General features: G+C 34.8%; 1 protein-coding gene across 3 annotated transcripts in view; it reads right to left on the bottom strand.

Annotated features, from left to right (window-relative positions):
- The window catches only part of SEMA3A (semaphorin 3A), a 169,391-nt gene that overhangs the window by 111,405 nt on the left and 37,962 nt on the right, over window positions 1–20,024 (bottom strand). For all 3 annotated transcript variants that reach the window (XM_083827107.1, XM_083827105.1, XM_083827106.1), the window contains 2 exons: window positions 7,471–7,628; window positions 4,625–4,687 (listed from right to left, as the gene is read on the bottom strand). In XM_083827107.1, the coding sequence (XP_083683233.1) occupies window positions 4,625–4,687; window positions 7,471–7,628 (221 nt within the window). The remainder of the gene's footprint in view (window positions 1–4,624; window positions 4,688–7,470; window positions 7,629–20,024) is intronic.

The following is a 20,024-nucleotide window of genomic DNA, read 5'->3' as shown; positions in this document are numbered from 1 at the left end:
TAAGTTACACACCACCTTTTTTTTTTATTTTTTCCTTTTTCAATCAAATCATTGCACACATTGCTTTGGAAATGTTAATCTTCTTATGATTTACGGAGGATCTGGAAAACTTTAAAGAAAGCAAAAATTTAGATGATACATGAACATTTTGGCTTGAGTATTATCTTAACAAATGAGATAGTGAACTAAATTACAGCCATGTGATCCTACCCACATGAATCATAAACTCAATGATTAAGCCACACTTAAATGCAAAGAAACAGAATATATAGCTATATTGTGTGTACTATGAAGAGTCTAACAATTCTTCCACACTGGGAATAGGTTTCTGATCTGAAGTGATTCCAAATCACCACCTAGTGATCTATCAAGTTTAAAATGTCAATCACAGTTGAATTCAGGTAAATGTTAACTAGCTAAAATCTAATGAAACTTAAACAGCTGACTTAGATGTCAGATGATGTGTTGATACAGAGAATTGTGCTGATACTGTTTAGCTATTAAGTGCGATGACATGAAAGTCTAACTCTGTGCGGACCTGTTTGTTTATGTGAGGGAGTGTATGGAGAAACTTGCTGGTACCAAGTAAAAAATCTTCATACTCTTTGTATCTGGTTGTATACCACCATTTAATTCTCACTAGAAAAATCCAAGGAAAACATGATTTCATATTATATGCAAGTCTTTTATAAGTACCTGTCATTGTTTATCTTGTTCTATGTGACTCTGTAAAACTACTCATTGAAATTTAAAGATTTAAACAACTCAAGGCCAAAAGGGACCATTTTAACAATTTAGTTTGTGCTGGGATATTTAAGAGTGGCTAAATAAATTAGATAGTCAAATCACACTTGAAAATAAAATCCTAAGGTACCCTTCAGAAGCACATCTTTGTAGCTTTCAAGTTGTAGAAATCTATCATACTCTTTAACTGGGATTTCTCTGATTATTTGTGTACCATGTTATGGTACTGTTATGGTGCTTTAGCCAAACCTAGTCAGAAGTGTATTGACTAGACAGTAGTCAAAACTTTTTAAACTACAGTAAATTAATAGTTTAAGGACTAGAAGAGCTTTCCAGTCAACAAACTAATTATCTATCCCTTCCTGCAAAAGCAGCTAGTGTTTCTGGTAACATTTGTAAATCACTCAAGTTTTGGTTTGCTGGTTTATGACATCCCAGGAATGTCGAAGTAGAATTGTAGCTGCTTTTTTTTTTTTTTTTTTTTTTTTTTTTTAAGGAGTTACCTGTTATTTAACCCATATGTAATGTAATGCAGAGGTTGCCATGTGTTCCTGCTGGGATCCAGGTGCCTGTGAGATCTTAAAATCAAAATATTGAGGCTCACAACTGAGGGGTATGACTATGAACATGTCTGCACAGCAAAGTTGAGTATAAAAGCTGAGAACTATTCTGTAGAGACCTTGTCTTCTTTGATCATTACTAAGGTCTGGTCAGGAATCATGAGAAATGTTCACAGGGCTTAGAGCAACTAGAATAAATCAAGTGAGAGACTGAGGTCCAGAATAGCAAGAAAGCCTCACAGAACTGCTCATTTAGTAGAATTACATAAGCAAATATCATATTTGTTAGTTATATACCTTTAATTTTTACTATATTACTGTGATGATTTTCATATTCCATAACGGAAGTACATTGTAATACTATGGACTTACATGGGACAGTGACTATTATTATTATTATTATTATTATTATATTTTGTGGAGAGTCTAACGGTTAACTGCTGTCAGAGAAGTCCTGCTTTATTGCATATGAGGTCTTTCAGCCTCCTTTATCCCCAGCTTACCCATAGGAAAAGAGATCTGAAGCATATTTAAAAAAGGTTTATCTATCTGTACAGTGAGCAAAGCTTAACTAATTAACATACAGCAAGCCCTTCAAGAAACAGAAATGAGAATGACTGCTTAAGGAACAAAGAGAGAACCAGGAGAGCAAAAGCAGTCCAAGTAGGCCGCGCTCCTTGAATCCCACACCAGCTGTCCTGAACTGCAAGCCTACTGCTCTCGGATTGGCATGACTGACAGTGTCAGTACAAGGAAACCCTCTGAAGGAGTAAAAATGATGGTAAATTACCTCTTATAATTATGAGAGGAAATCTCTGAGGTCATAGCTGAGGTTAGGAGCAGGGCAGAGACAAGGGTTGTACTTGCACTGCAGCTGCTGCAGCGCACCTGGCCTATTAGTGGGGACTTGCATTTTCAGCACTCACTTCCCCTAGAGATCAATAATTGAAAAAGAATTTTTTAAGACCTCAATGTAGAAGTATAGACAATCATTTAGAAAGTTCTGAACCATCAGAAGTGAAGAGTATCTAATATCTTAGCAGTGTTACATTGCTGAAAGCAATATTAAATAAAGCATGTTTCATACTGCATGTTACTTGTCCTCTATTTCTCTTGTTCTCAGTAATGAGAACCAGTTGAGTTATTTTTATGTCCTATATATTTCACACTCCCAAGGTACTGACAATGACTTTAAGGAACAAATAAGGAAGGAACAATACATTTCTTAAATGGTCTGTAATAACAGTTAAAGAAGTTACATTGAATACTTTGTAATGCACTGTTTTACAGCAGTAACAGGCAGCAGTAATTATTTCAGGACAGTGACATGAGCACACCAAGGTATATGTTTCATCTTTCTAGCTTCTTACCAAAACCAGACCCACATTAAATATAAACTCTGCTTTTTTTTTTTTTCAAATTAAACTTGTAGAGAAATATGAAAAAAAAAAAAAGTATTGGAAAAATGTTTTCCAAAACTAATTATCTGTTTCTAGCAATATTTTTCTGTACTACTAAAGTGTTCAGTTTGGGCTGCATTGAGTCCCGAGTGCTGTGCTCCCCTTCTGCCTTGTTCTTTTCCACCAAGTCATAGTTGTGCTGCTTCTAATGAATACACTCATAGCAGGCACCTAATGTGCCAGATCATACAAAGCATTGTAGCGTGGTATTAGCTTCACCTTTTACTTGTGATCTTATGGTGTCTTACTTACGGTGTTGCTGTCTTAATATCATAGGAAGCAAATATAGGAAGAAATATGATAGAAAACAAAAGATTAAAGGCAAATAAATTAATTACAGCTTGCAGGAGTCAGAGGACTGGGGGGACCCTGAACTTCCAAGCTCACTCCATTTATAATAAAGTGCCTCTTGTGTGATTGGAACCAGCCTAGTGCAAACGATAGAACCTACTCATACTGTACTGTTGTGAACCTCTAAAAAAAGTATTAAAAATTCAGAAAGTAGGCTTTCATTTTCAGTGCTGAATCTCATTATTTTTCTAGGTTTCAACACCAGCTATAAAAAATTACTTACTGTAATATCACAATACTTTAGTATTTTTAGTAATTTGCTCAGACATTTAACATTAACCTCATTTTTTTTTTAACCTTGAAAATTAGATAGTATAGTCCTCACCTTGTAATACACTCCTGAAAATTATTTGTTAATATGAAATAGGATTAATTTAAACATATTATTTCTATTTAATGAGATAATCCAAGTATCTGATACTGTAGCTGCTCTTTGACACTGTAGCTGCCCTTTCACATATATACCTTAGCCTATGATTTTTAGCTTTTACCTAATCCACCTCTGCTGTTCCCAAATGGCTTTTTATGAAGACAACTGTCCTCTATGTCCTAGGTAAAGACCAATGATACTATTTTTATTATGACCTAGGAAATTATTCAAATGGAGCTCTCTAGAGGCATATGGCTGGCATTATGAATATTTTACGAATCATCTCTGAAAATCAGGCCAATAGCATATATACAGGAGGCCAAATTCTACTCAGTTATACCTTGGCAGCCACAATGATTTCTCATTTGGCTATGTTTTGCAAGTATTTGTTTGGATTATTTTCTTCCTTTTTCTCTTCAGCCCTGCCCTCACATTCCCATGCTGTTATAAAGAAGACAGTTATTATCAGTGCAGGATGAGTATTATTTGGGGGATATGGGCTATGTCTCTCCTACCTCATAAACACAGGGAATATGGTGTACAGAGGAATGAGGGAAAATGTACAGAAAATCGTGTCTACTGTAACAGTGTCTATCCTGAGGTACCAAAAATGATGCAGAATGTTAAAATCACTTTGATCATGTTTTCCTATAAACTTCATGCAGAGAAGAGTTTAGAGAAACCCACTGACTTCAGTGAGATGTCACAAAGAGAAATGTCTGCTTGGAATTTGGAAGAGTGAAAAATGGAGACAAAATTTAAATGACCTGAGATCAGGAGACAATTATGCAAGGGTTAATATTTCTTATTTTGATGTATCTCTTCCCTTTTCTTTCTTGAGAAGAGTTGTATTTGTTGTTGTTGTTGTTTGTTTTGGCTTTGTTCTGTTTTTTTTTGTAAATAAATTCAATTTCATTTGCATAATTTTCATTAAAAAAACTTAACCTCTTGGTCATAAAGGTAAAATTTCATTATGAAGAATTTAGAAGGTTGAAATAGCTTAAATTTGAAGTTATAATCATGCGTGTGGCCTTTACAGAGGAGGAAAAATACTTTAAGAATTAATACAATAAGACCTAATAAAATATTTAAAATATTTTATAAAAGAAAAAAAAAATGCTAAAAAAATTTGTACTTACCAGAATATCTTTTCCAGCCCACTTGCACTCATCCCTTCGGGAATGAGATACAGGCCAAACAATCTAAAGACACAAAACAAAAATCACGTTGTGTTATTTCATGCTTCAGTAATTGAAAATTGCAGACCAAATGCTACAGCATGTCTTTACCCAATTTCTCTTTTACCCATTCTTTTCCTTATTTCCTTTTTTTTCTATAAAACTTGACAACAAGTAATTGAAATGATAGGAGTAAAACAGAGATGATAGGAATCATGGTAAAAACAATCTTGTGATATAATCTGTATTGTGAATTGCAGCAATGAATCTTGAATACGAATGAAGAAAAGGTTACTCTCCGTTAAGTGAGCATTCTTCCACTTTTAGATGTTATATAATGAAACAAAACACAAAGCAAAAAAAATCGGATACTAGCAATAAACGTGATCTATGTGAAATCTCAGATTCATAATTCTTATAGTTCTCAGAATCATAAATTATGACATTTGCCTTTTCAGTGTATTTCAGTGCAGTTCACTCTTTTAGTAAGCTTAGTTAATTAAATAATAAAAAAGATGTTGTGGTATTTGAAAAGTATTACACCATTGAAGTAGATTTGTTTATGTTGTTCCTATAGAGCTACTCTAACACAAATAAACCTAGGTTTACTGTAATGTCTGCTTTGCAGAAAATGGATCTCACCTCATACAGAGAAAATCCAGAGACGCTCACAGTCAATTATTCATGTTTTGCTTTTTTTTTTTTTTTTTTAAAGCTTTTAGGAATTACATATAGAATAAAACATGATCTTCACATAAAATGCCAGGCTATTCATTTGGGAGCCTCAGATAATGCAATATAAATGGCCATAAGTCTGGATTACAACCATGGTGTTCAATACTGTTTGTTAAAAGAAAAGTAAAAGGCAAACTATTCAAAACAAACAAACAAAAAAGAATATGGATGACAAAAAAGGATAAGGATGAAGGAGACATTATATGTGTCATTTAAAAATACAATTTGCAACCACACTTTTAAATTCAGAATTTTTTTAAATGTAATAAAATCCAAACAGAAATCAAACATCTTAAGTCTATAAAATAAGGCTGAAAATTTTATGAGAACATTCTCTCTCAAAAGGATTCCTGCTACTTCCTGTTTCTATTCTCAGTTTAAAATGTGCAGAGACGTGAAAATTAAAATTTACTAGGTTGAAAAACATTAACCAAACTTCTCAGATCTCCCAAAAGGACCAGTTCAAGTTCAGTTCAAGTTTTGGGCAAAGATTTCTATATTAATCAAACCAGTATTTTAATCCATAAAATTAAAGGCTAGATGTTCTTCTTATTCTCACAGCACAGTATTTTCTCTGGTTTGGTTTAAATGTCAGCAAAACCAAACTATTTTTAATAGACTGAAAAGTTTGACTTTTGAGCTGTTCTTTGGAGTCATATATTGTTATCAGCATTTAGGCAGAAACTTTAGTTCCTTTTATTGTGGTAGGACCAATGACTGCCGAAGTTGGAGTTCAGGTGCAGAACCAACTTCACTGTGATTTTGATCGAAGTTTCTTCAGTGACCCTTCTGTATTTAATAAGATCAAAAAATTGTTTAAGCCTTTTGTTTATTCTTAAATCTAAAGTCTAAGTTGCAAGTCTGTTCTTTGAGTTTGTTACCACCATTCAGTTCCATGTTACCAAAAGTAATTCTTTATTTAATATAATAATATGTATATTTTTATAATTTCAATTAGTATTATAAAGGCATCTGAATGCCTAAGTATGTAAGATACAATTCTTGCCATTCTGCCATTCTGCAGAACTGTTTTCTGCAGTAGAAACACCTTTTTTTACTTTAATTATTCCAGATGTTTTGCACATTAAACTATGAATCCCTCAGAGAATTCAAATAAATAGCTAGTTTCCTTTATAGCTGCTCTAAAGAGAATAGAAAAGAAAATACCCAGTTTTCTTTTTATCCTTTTTCCTTAGAGAATACAAATGAATGTTCCCTCTGAACAGAAAACACAAGGTATTTATTGCTATCATCTTAGGAAGCTAATAGTCAAACGGGCAAAAGGTCAGGAACACCAAGAAAAAAAAATCCCCCTGTATTGGAGCAATATATCTCTCATAAAAGGGATATATTGGACTTTAAAATGTGCCATCAAAATACTTAAATATAACAAATCAAAATTCCATGCCATTGTTTACCTTCATAGCATTTTGTCTCACTAAAATAAATTAAAAGATAAAATGTTTTATTTAGACACCAACAAAAGAATACTCCAGAACATCTCTGAATTATTGGTTTACTTTTAATTTGTCTCCAGTTTCTACAGGAAAATTATAATTTCCTTCAAGAATGCCCAGCTTTTATGAATCTATTCCCCTTTTATTTATACTGAATCTATTTTGGTTTATGAGCAGCAGAAGTAGGGTGCCTAAAAGTGCTGGGCTAAAGAAGAGAAATCAGCATTTGGACTGATGAACAGCTTCTTTTTATCAAATGCAGAATAATGAGGCCATTTTGTGTAAACTGACATAGTAGTTATGTTTTTTTTGTTGTTGTTGTTGTTTTTAGCAGCAAACATGAAGTATGTCTTGTTTGGAAAATAACTGGATTATTCACTTGCAATTTATTTTTCATAGTGGGGGGGGAGATAAATAAATAATGATAGCTTATAGGTTCATTATAAATTTCTCTTTCAAGAATCAGCAAATATTTGTCTGTTTAGCAATAGTAGTGTTCCTGATATCCAAACACTTACCACATAATTCATGTAGTACCCAACATAGTCTGGATAATAACAATTGTACAACATTAAAAGTATATGTTTATATTATATAAAACATGACTAAAGGTACCTTTTGATATTCCTTGATGTTAACCAGGTTGAAAGAAAATATGTGGTCCTTTGCTCCAACATATAACCGACTCCTTTCTTCATCCAAGAGGAAAGTATGGTAACTGGAGCTATTAGCTAGTCCATTGAAATTGATTATATTGTTGGATTCCAACATTTCTGCAAGATAAAGGTAATATTTTCTATGCTAATATAGTCAAATAAATTACAGACATGTTTTGACTTGTATGGATTTTATTTCTGGAATTTATACTTATTGAGCAAAACACAGTGAAAGTGCTATGTACCTGGGCCTGTGAGTGTTGTTATTTCAAGTGCCCACACCCAAACTGCTAGTGAGATTCAGCTCTACACAAAAAAAGATCATCAGCAAAGTAAATTAAACTCCTGTATGAGGTTTTAGGTGGTGAAATTCCATCTATATAACTTGTCAACTGTTGGACTAAGTTCAGTTTTGTTCAAAAAAATGAGACTTAGAGCCACGAAGCTGAAGATGACCAGCTGATAAAAAACACATCTAAACACAAAATCTCATACTTCTAGCATACAAAACTACTCTACACATCCATAAATTGTGAGAAAACTGTAAGAAAGACTAGCTAATGACATAAAAAGGCACAAGTAATCCATTCTTACATGCACTGCAGTCATTCCAGCTTACTGACGCTGGCGGCATGTAGTTCCCTTACTTGGAACTGTGTACTTATCTATCACAGGAATAAAACTAGGGAAGTTAATGTTGCTTCTGTTTAAACTCAAGAATAATTGTCTAGTCCTCATACTCCTCACAGTTATTGCACTTGCCAAGGACAGAATTTTTTTCAGTGCAAGGACCCACACAGTCTTCTCAACTATACACAAATATTAACAAAGACAAACATATTTACCTGAAACTGCTTAAAAATAGTTTTCCATAAAATAATGCAGACCTTGGAAGTATAAACTTTCACAAAAACACTCTTTCTTCATTCTTGTCCACCCAAATTCATGTTGGGAACAAAGCCAACACTATCCTTTCAAGGCATGTCTGTGCTAGCAAATTTCTGATAAGAAACTTTCGCTGTGATGACAAAACCTATGTAGTTCAAGCCATGACCTTGTGATACACAGAAGCAAGCACAGTTTTAGGAGCAGAAACAGTTCCATAGATGCCACTATAACTCCTCACACAGCACCCATGCAGACAGATGAGAAAGGGGAGTGGACAAGTTGGGATCCGAGAGCTTGGACCACACTCCACATACCCACATCTTCAGGCTGCTAAAATTTGTTAGCTCTACCAAGCCAAAGATGCATGTTTTTCCTCTTTAAAACAGCTTCCAAATATTTAGGTTCTGCCTAACAGTGCAGCTTACCTGCTATGACTTTTTGGTTTTTAATAAGATCACTCACATTTTCCACCACTGATCCAATTGATTAGTGAGTATAAGATAACAACCCCTATATATATATAAAAATCAAGTGAAAGTTGCTGTTAATTTCTTTTTCTGTTTCCGTTCTGTTTCCCTTTCCCTTTCCCTTTCCTTTTTCCCCCTTTCCCTTTCCCTTTCCCTTTCCCTTTCCCTTTCCCTTTCCCTTTCCCTTTCCTTTTCCTTTTCCTTTTCCTTTTCCTTTTCCTTTTCCTTTTCCTTTTCCTTTTCCTTTTCCTTTTCCTTTTCCTTTTCCTTTTCCTTTTCCTTTTCCTTTTCCTTTTCCTTTTCCTTTTCTTTTCTTTCTCTTTTTTATTAGTTTACTTTTTTTTTTTTGCTATTGCTGTTGCTTTTTACCTCAACTTCCTTCTTTTTTTCCCCATCTTTTACTTCAGTCAGAACAAGGAAGGTGTTGGGTGAGGATTCTTGAGGCCTACATAATAGTGGTACTTATAATTTCAGAGAATCTCAACACCTCCATCTTAGTAGTTCCAGTGATGTTAAACCTATTTGTCACATTAATTTATACCAGGTAGATTTGGAAGCAGATGTTCTATAATGACAGATATTCTGTAATGGAGAGAATTAGTATTCAACATATTCAAGGAAGAGAAAGATAACCCTAAGAAGATTCATTCTTCAGCCCAGTGTTGCCCCAATATTCTTTTCAGTTATTTGGAAAAAACTCTCCCTACCAACCAAGAGTTTACTCACATAGAAAGAGAGCAAAGAGATCATGCACTATATTCTGTTTCTCATTCTATTTCTTTTTCCTGGCTAAATATAACTATACATTTTTATTGCAAAATACTTTTTAAAACTCGTACTGCTCAAGACAAGGTCTTTCTTTTTTTTTTTCTTTCTTTTCTTTTTTTTTTTTTTTAATGTAACAAGAAAAAATCAAATCACCCCAAGCAGTCTTGTCAAAATAATTCTTCTGGCTTCCTGCCAAATTTTAGAATTTGACTGTATTGTCCTCCAGTTCACTTATTTGCATTTTGTTAGAGACTTTACTAATTCTCTTTACGTTGTAATGACTGATTCAAATGTTAAATGTCGACTTACTGAATAGTGAGCGATGCAGATGATTGATTGCTTAACTTGTCTTAGAACACTCTTGGCTAGAAATGCTTTGCTCTCATCTGTATCTGATCATTTTTCTTATAATATAACTGTCAAAAAGCTTTGTAATTTTCTTCGTCTCTCTTGGTTTGAACTCACATAGGTATGATTCTGCCCTTTGTAGCTGTGGATAAAGACAAGTGTCTGCTGAAGTCAGCATTATACAAATGTGAATCTGATATAAATGGAAAGAATATCAGTTAGGCAGATAGCTGCTTAGTTTAAAACAAGCCCAACATGATTTTGCTATTGCAAAGTTCTAAATATTCACATCTACAGATGGTAACTGAAGTTTTATTTTCTTTCTAATATTCATGAAAAATTACAGATTATAACATTGAAATCAAAAGTTTATTGTGTCCAAGAGTAAATGACATCACCTTCACTGTTCGTAAGCCCCCACAGCGTAACTTAAAAGGACCAGGTGTAGCCATATAGAGAAATAATATTATTATTTTTATATACATTTTCTGTGATTCTTTGGAATATGTAACAGTTTCAAACTAAAAAAATAAAAATAAAAATAAATCCTAATCTCTAAGATTAGGGCTTTTCTCTTGGATTTTAATCCAGTATCTGTTATACTGACCCATTATTCACTTTTGTGGGAGATGAATAGATTTCTAGTGTTTCTTTCAAAAACTAAGATAAAAATTAGGCCTCGGCATATTCCAAGCAGTATAGTTTAACTAATGTGAAATCATTTTTCTCCTTATCAGGAATCAGATCAGGGATATAGGTTGAGGGAAAAATGACATTTGGATACTGATGATTCTCATTCACTGCTAATTTAATTAGGATAGAGTTACAACAAAACTAAGAGGTGAAAACCTTAATAATCTCTGTAGTTCCTCTACTGTTTATTCTAAAGTACATTTCTCCAGTGATGAATATAGCTTTAGATGACATTCTGGAAAGGGCTGTTGAAGAGCAAAGCAATGACATTTGCACAATCAATACAAATTAAGTATTCCACTTCCTCAAATTAATTAGTTTCAAAGTGTTTACCATCCAGTGTCTTTTCAGTATCCAGTCAGTGACTATCGCTGGGAAAATGACACAAACAGCAGTGACAGGGCACATTCCCAGAAGGGCACTGACATCCATCAATTCTGTTGAGTGTCAATCAGTCATGCTGGCAAGGTACATGGCTGATCAGTACTAAAATAAACCAAGATTTACAACAAAAATTGCATTGCAATGACGAGGAAAATGATGAATGCCTTCAATAAGCCAATGAAATTAATACTGTCTATTATGCATACACTAATTCTTTTCCATTTTTCTTGTTGTTCATGTTAATGGTTGGCATATCCATGACCTTTGCAGGCATATAATATTTGCCTGTATTGAAAGACTTTTTTTTTTTTTTTACTTCCTTTATGCTTTCTCCAGTTGATTTTACTACAAAGAGGTTAACGCCACTCCACAAGTTGTCGCAGCCAAGAACCATTTCTTCAATAAATGTTCAGAGAGCATTTTCTTATTTCCTTTTGACACATCTTCAGCTATCATCCTTCTTGTTGCTTTGAGATTTTTCCTATAAAGCTGATCTCTGCAATATGATCTATAAAATGCTGTATGAGGCAAATTTACAGTGGGTCGTGTTTTTTTGGAGGTAATAAGGACTTCATTGCTTTTGTTATTGGTGCTTGCTTCCCACATTTATTTTGAGTGTTGAAAGTGACCAAAACTAATCATTTGAAATGCACCATATGTTAAAAAGAACCATCATATTATAATGGATTTTCACTGAAACCAACTGTAGTGTGAGTTTGTGGGGCAGATTCTGATACTGACCATTTTAGCCACCTTAAATTCACTGCCCTGACTTGTTTTTATTCTCTGTTCTCAGCCAGTGTCCAAGCTTTCTGGTATTTGACCTTCTTTCAGTATGTCTTTCTGTAGTCTCTACATGGTCTTTCTTCTATTAACTGATGTTTCTGTTGATCTGGTCTGACTTGTGTCAGAAAATTCACTTTGCCAGACCAAGCTGGCAAATTTACAGAAGAAAACCAATCCCAAACTCTTTCCTTTCTTTTGACACACGATTATTTAATTTGCTAATGGAATTGCAATTTAATAGTATGTATACACACAGAAGGTCTAATTCCTGAAGTGAAATCAATGGAAATATGCATGCACAAGGAATGTAGATTTGGTTTATTTTTTATGACACATTTTCATTAAAGAATAAGCCAGAAAACCACAGCTATAGCTAAGGTGAATACAGTTAGGCAGATCCTGAGGTTTGCTTTATCCATGGCTGGTATTCCATTATAAGCCTTGCTTTATGTCTGTGTTACTTCAGTAGAGCTTGTCAAAAAGAAAACCACTTTTTTTTTCTTTTCTTTTTTTTTTTTTTTTACTTTACTATCAGACACACTATCTTTCTAGTGTGCAGGAGTTTTTTACTTTACCATCAGGCACACTATCTTTCTAGTGTGCAGGAGTTTGTCTGTGTTAGAAATCATAAAATTTGCGAGCTTTGGTTTGTGATCCTGTTACAGTCTTCACAACAACATGCCAGACAAAATTATTTTTGTTGATAAGTATCAAAGGGGTCGTATCAATTTCTAGAAAAACACTGGTTTCTTTACTAGGATTCAGATCTTCCCCTGTCCTATTACTGGTGACTCTGCAGTGACTGGATTACGTAGTCAGTTCTGCTTGTCATAACACGCTTGTGAAAGAAGTGAGTGGGTTGCTGGTTGCACAAAATTCTCGACCTTCATTCCTTTGCCTGTAACGATAAGATCTCATTGTATATCTCCTAGCTATAGATAAAAGATGAGTCAATGCATATTATGCCATCAAAAAGGGATCTTGCTGGATTGTGAGCAATGCCTCCCACAACGTCATGCTAGAACATTTCCTTCTTCTCTCGCCAGGCTTTTACTTTAGCTACTGAGTATCAGGTGGCCGCATGTTTGCACATGCATTTGTTACTTACACAGATGTATACTGTGCCTGTTTGGTATATCTGCTTGTATATCTGTCTCAATAGTCCCAGATATAAATTAGTCATTACTCTCTGATTATTTGCTGAATACTAAAATGCCAATTCTTCTATGAAAGGAAAAAGTGGATAGTCTATCTTCTATAGCCTCCACATTTATTGCTCTGAGTGTCGATGGCGAAGTCTGCCCGTGACAAACAGTTAAGGAAAAAGCAGGAATTGGAAGGAAATTATGATAGCTTCCTGAAAGGCATCAGCCAGCAGAGCATATCTGGCAAAATTAGAGATATAACTGAAAAAAGGCACCAGATTTGTTGTATATCATTTCTCCATCCCAACTCAACAACAAATACAATGCATACAGACTGATCTTTCACTGTGGTATTATAAACTTTGGCAAGAACTGATTGGGTACTTGTTAGAATCTGAAGTCAGTTGAGCTGGTCCCCATCCCAAGTCTAATGCTGAGTAACACAACCAATGACCTGATAATATATATATATATGCACATACAAATATATACACACATACACATATATGCATATTTGTGTGTGTATATATATATATGTATATACATATATACACATACATATTATTTTTGTCAGGGTTTCGTTACTCTATATCTCAGTTATTTTCTTTCACTTACACCTCAGACATCACTGGGACCTTAGGATTTAGCCCTTAGTAAGGAAAACTTTGTTTTGCTATATATCTTAGTTTAACTCACTTATTTGCTATCAGCAAATGATAAAACAAAGAACAATGACAAAAAAAAACCCACAAAACCTCAAAAAATTACACTTTTACATAATTTTAGAATATTGGAAAGTGTTTTTATTTGATATGAAACAAAACACAGGTTTATAAAGTGTATAAGTTCACATGGTGCTCACATACTGTGCTCACCACTAAGGTAGTTTATCCATTTTTAGTAAAGTAAAAAGAAAACTTTTGCAATCAGCACTTTTTTTTTTTTTTTTTTTTTTTTGTGCAGTATGAGCCAGATAAACTTGAAACTACACAGCATTTGTTGTTGATGGCAATTCTGTGTTATTGTAATTTGAATGAGATAAATGACTGGGAGAAAAGGGAGGGTTATCTTATCAGTAATCAAAATACAATTGGAAGAGAGCCTCTCACAGCTGTTCAATCAATCCCAGCTTTCATCCTCCTCATCTACCTTATCATAACAGTTGCCAATCACCTGGATTCACTGAACTCTACTGGATGAAGGGGAAAAAAAAAAGGAAAAGAAAAGAAAACAGAACCTTTTTTTTTTCTGTAAAACATTTGTTTCGGAAGGAGTATGTAGTTAGAAACATAGTTCATAGAAAAATATTTTCATTACAATTTATCAATTAGGAGTAGTTAAGACAAGATATACAGTTTTTTGTGCACTGGTGATGTAAGCCAAGCATTTTAAATGAAACACTCCTGCCTACCTTCCACTGGAGAGAAGAGAAAAAAAAAAAAAAACAAAACAAAACAACAAAAAAGCTGAGGGCCACGAGTATAGTTTGATTAAAACCAGATACTTGGAAGGAGGAATGTTGCACCAATGTTTTGTTTCAGTTGCGCCAGCATAAGCATGGACTCCTTTGACTTCAAAATACTGATGCATATGGTTTTTATACTGTAAAACTGAGAGTAGATTTTAGCTCATTAATGTCAGCGCTATTTAGCTACAAGACAGCCCTTAAAGTGTTCTTGATTTGAATAATTGGATGAGTCACGTGATATTTTAAAGACATAAAACATTTAGATTTCAAAAGCCAACCTGTTTTCCCTTTATTATTTGCATTATTTGTCTTTTTTTGTCTCTGAAAGTGAATCCAGGTTATCCCTACTGTTCAGTCATTTTCTTATAAAACATGAGAATTATTAACCTCTGAGCTAAACAAGGGCTTGTAAAGCTCAATATCATATGTTCTTGAAGCTATTATAATATCTCATATTATGTATTTGATTTTGAGCAAGGTTTTAGTATATAAGTAACTGTGAACTTCACAGTAGCTCAATACTGATCTAATGAGAATGGTTTCCAAACATTTCTTATCCATGGATAAGGAATTCTTTATGGATAAGGAATTGGCTGGATGGCCACATTCAGAGAGTTGCAGTCAATATCCAGGTGGAGATCAGTGGCAAGTGCTGTCCATCAGTGTCCCATATCGGGACCGGCATTGTTTAGTATCTTCATTAATGACAGAGACAGTGGAAAAGAGTGCACCCTCAGCAGACTGTGAATGACACCAAACTGAGTGTGCAGCTGACACTATAGAAGGGATGCCATCTAGAAGGACCATGACAGGCTTGAGAGGTGGACCCATGTGAACCTCATGAATTTCAACAGGGTCCTGCATCTGGGTCAGGGCAATCCCATAAAGCAGAACAGACTGAGGGATGAGTAGACTGAGAGCAGCCCTGCAGAGAAGGATTTCGGGGTACTGGTGGATGAAAAATTGGACATGAGCCAGCAATACGTGCTTGCAGCCTACGAATACAATTGTATCCTGGGCAGTATTAAAAGCAGCATGGCCAGAAGGTTGAGGGAGGTGATTCTCCCTCTCTACTCCACCCTCATGAGACCCCACCTGGAGCACTGTGTTAAGCATAAGAAGGACATGGACCTGTTGGAGAAAGTCCAGAGGAAGGCCATGAAGATGATCAGAGGCCTGGAGCACCTCTCCTACAAAAACTGAGAGAGCTGGGGATGTTCAGCCTGCAGAAAACTCCAGGGAAATCTTACTGCAACCTTTCATTATTTAAAGGGGTCTAGTAAGGAAGATGAAGAGGGACTTTTTACAATGGCATGTAGTGATAGGACTGACGTGATGTAGTGATAGGTAATGGTTTTAAACTAAAAGAGGATAGATTTAGATTAGATATTCAGAAGATATTCACTGATGTGAGGGTGGTGAGGCAGTTGAACATTTTGCCCAGAGAAGCTGTGGATGCCCTATTTCTGGAAGCATTCAAGGCTATGTTGGATGGGGCTTCGGGCAGTCCCCATGGCAAGGGGGTTGGGTAGATCGTCTTTAAAGGTCCCTTCCAACCCAAACCTTTCCATGATTCTGTGATTCTATGATTCTTTACTAGCTCAAATAATAGAAGCACTATAGGCACACTAATTCATTACTGTACCTTGAGTAATACACCTTGAATGAGCTTGGCTAGTTTAATGGGGCACTGATGACCGTAAATTGTTCTATCTTCTGAGCTAGTACAGGTAAACAGCCAGTTAAATCCCATTCATTAAGTATCTCAGTTATCAGATCTGGTTAATAGTTCATGAATTCTCAGCCATTTCTATGATACTGTTGGAAATTTAGGCTTCAACGTGCAGAACATTATCAGGAAGTGAAATTGTGGGTAGTTGTTACTTCAAGGATTAGCTTATCTATAAAAAATTCAATTCTTGTCACATTAAACATCATATCACATAGGCATGAACACCTTTTCAATGACTAACAGTACAGATAGAGAGTTGTTTTCCCAGGGCAAAAGTGTATTTCATTTAGCCACGTGGGAACAAGATAAGAAGACTGTCATGTCCTAGCCTCTCCATAGCCTACCCACAAGTTGGATCCAACCACGGTATAGAGCAAGAAAGGAACAGTTGCCCTGTAGGAATACCTATTTGCTCAAAATATTGACCATGCTTCAATAAGACATATCTGAGGTAGTTTTAAATTCACTTGCGTACCTGTAGTGTAACAACAGGTACACTAACTGTGTAACTAACAACACTGGCTAAGAGTTATATTAGTAAATATTAATTGATTTTGTTCCTCATTTAATCATGCCATGTTGAATGACTAGGGTGTTATGCCAGGCTAAACAGGTAAGCAAGTTACTCTGAAGTCAGCTAAGCGGGTATGTTATGACTATGCATTATTATAATCATGATGATGAACGAAAGTCAGATAAACTCGATGCAAAAGCAAAATGTCTACACACTGATTTTTGCATGGGTAACATTTGGGAAGTCTAAGGTTTATTTACATATTTTAAAAGACAGTTACTGCTCCTTAGAATTAAATTCTTTACACCATAATTTCATAATTTACACCATAAACAAAACAAAACAAAGTAAAACTACAACAACAACAGAAAAACTTCTCAGTTGAAAATAAAACTAACTCAGTAATGTCAAAACCTATCAAGTTTGGTCAAGCAACAAATTATTTAAAATACCATGATGTTTGAGAAGAGTTTCTGAGAAGTTTTCTTAGTGAGGTCTGTTTGTTTTTTTTTTTTTTAATTTTATTTTATTTTTTATTCATCTCGTAATAAGTCTGTCTTTTATTCTAGTTTCCTGATAATTTAACCTGAAAGTCAAAAGTCTTGTCAGTGTCTTTACATGTCACACGTCATTGACTATTAAAAATTAAGAGTAACAAATTTGTCAACAAGTGTATTCGAGTTGAAGGTGTTATAATGAAATCCTTCCTCTGCAAATATCTTCCTTTCTCAGGGCTGAGAGTATGAAAGTTCTTCATAAACATCAAATAAATCTTGGTTTCAGGTACCAAATTTATATACTTCAAAAACAATTGAGCTCATTTAAAAGAATTAATAAATATGAGGTATTAAGTTTGTTAAGGATATCAGGGGAAATCCTGTGGTTTTATTTTCAAATATGACTTCAGTATTTGACAATAAAGTTAACAGTGACTCTTGGAGAGACTTGTGGAGTAGGTCCAATCCAACAGAGATTCAGTCTGAAATTAAACAAGTCCTTTTTCAATGTTTCAAAATTATTATTATTATTTAATTATTGAACTGATAATAAAAAACTGCACGAATTATTTACCAATGTGAATTAGTTAATATGTACAATAGGGTTAGGAAGCTTCCTTGGAAATTCAGTTGCATATGCAAAACTGCAAAATAGAATAAGAGTACATGAGTTTTCAGAACTTCAGGGATAGATTTATGATGGAAAGTGCAGTTGACCTGCTTCAGAAAAAAAGGTCTCTTTATTCTTGAAAATCATGTAAGAAACATGTTCTTGTGTTTATCTGTCTAACAACTCTTCAAAGTCCTGTGATTAAAAAAATGCAAATAGACTTTGGGGTAGTTCTACTCGTAGGTAAATCATTATATTTTATATAGCAGCTGGCTTAGATGGACTGTGTCCAGCTTTTCTTATATGGGTGCAAATCAGTGACCTCATATTTTCAATTTCAGACATAGCTATCAACACTCCTTCTGTTAAAATGTTTTTGCAGAATGGGATCCACTCTTCACTTTGATCACATTACCAGCATTTTGAGGAATTGTCTTTTCACATTATTAGAATAGATGAGTAAAATTCATGCTTGGATTTACATCTTTCCCTCTTCTGATAGCTCTTATTTCTTCTAATCCGCAGGGGAGGATTTGGATGAATTTCAGCTAGAGGCTGAAAGCACGGACTGCAGTTAAACAGTCTCTGTAGCTCACATACAGACTGCCACAACTCTACTAATGCACTTTAATCATAGCACATAAAAGGAGGGACTTCTACCACTGACACTCCTTGCTCAGAATTCTATGCCAAAAGAGAATAAGTGATGATACCCAATTTTTTTCATGTTTAATGCTACTCTATCAATCAAAGTTTTAAATTTCTTTCAGGTTACACCAACCAAACTAGTTCCACTTTCAGCGGTTTTGTAATTATTGCACTCTCAAAGGAGGAAATAGAAGTTTCTAAGTTATAGCTAAGTTCAACGTGAAATATATATATATATAATTTTTACATTATTTTTCTGGATTATGTCCATAGTACAAAGGGGCTGGGAAGAGTGTGTTTCTACTGACAATTTTGTGACATGCAAACAACTTTGAACTGTAATTCTGATAATACAAGTAAATTATATTGTAAAGTGCTTTCCCTAGTTTAAAAGCCTCCCCCAAAATGTCTTAATCCACTTCACACAACACACAGTTAAGCTACGCAAATGTTTGACATGGGCTGATGTAGATGTTAGGATTTGTTCATAGTTTCAAGGATCAAGGCTTTATATAAGATCAAGAAAAATAAATCCTTAAAAGGCTATTTAATTTAGACACAGTTCCTAGCTAACAGAGTTCCTGCAATTCAAGTTCTAAGAAGTTTAGTGAGTATTCGGGGGAAGTAACACTACATGATTGACCTAACACTACTTTTTCTTCCCATGGAAACCCTTATTATGGGTTTGCTATGACTGTGGTTGAAGATGTCATACATCCCACCTCATCATGTGTGCATACAAGTACAGTCTTGAGGAGAGGCAACTGCAAGATGTGAAATATAATTAGACGAAATAACTGTTGCCACTCCTTTCTCACCTGAGCTGTGCAGTGTGGCTGCTTCTGGGGCCTCCTTAGCCCTTCTTCCTTCCTCCTCTGCCTCCCCTCAGAGCCTTTGGAGCCATCTCAGGTAAGTTGAAATATTTGCAAACAGCATTGTTTCATGCTGACTGAATCCATCTTCTGCAACTGCATTTCAACCTCTAATTCCTTCTAAATACCATTTGTTTTGAAATAACTTGTACGTATTTGATCTTTTAAATGAACACCAGAAAGAATCATTAGCAATTTCTGGTGGAGACAGAAGAGGAAAAGTGAGTGGATTATCAGCACTCACATAGCACCTGCTGTCTGGATGGTCTTAATGCATGACAAGATTTGGATACAACTTCATGGTGCTTGACCTCGGAGCACAAGTTCATTTTCCTAAAGACATGTCAATGTAAATATAATAGGATTTGCTTGAACACCAAATCACCTGGTGCATCAGGGTCTATTTAGGGCACTTTTAGAAAGGAGTTCAAAGATAATTGAATGTAATTTAGGATGTTTTTACTCCAAACACACTTGGCCAGTCCCAGCTGAACCACCTCTTAGTGGATTCCTGCTGGATGTTATCAGCAGAAATGGCTGAACTGCAGTGTCTCCAGCTCCAGCTCCTCTGACATTCTGCAGCAAGCATCAGCAGGAAGGAGGTGACATGCACAAAAATGACCATTGAAAAAGTGAAAATACCATTCCCAAACTAACAAAAACAAGTGATAAAGTGATATTTTGTTCAAATAA

This window comes from Anser anser (genome assembly GCF_964211835.1).
Source record: "Anser anser genome assembly, chromosome: 1".
Classification (NCBI taxonomy): Eukaryota; Metazoa; Chordata; class Aves; order Anseriformes; family Anatidae; genus Anser; species Anser anser.
This window is presented reverse-complemented; position numbering and strand designations above follow the sequence as displayed.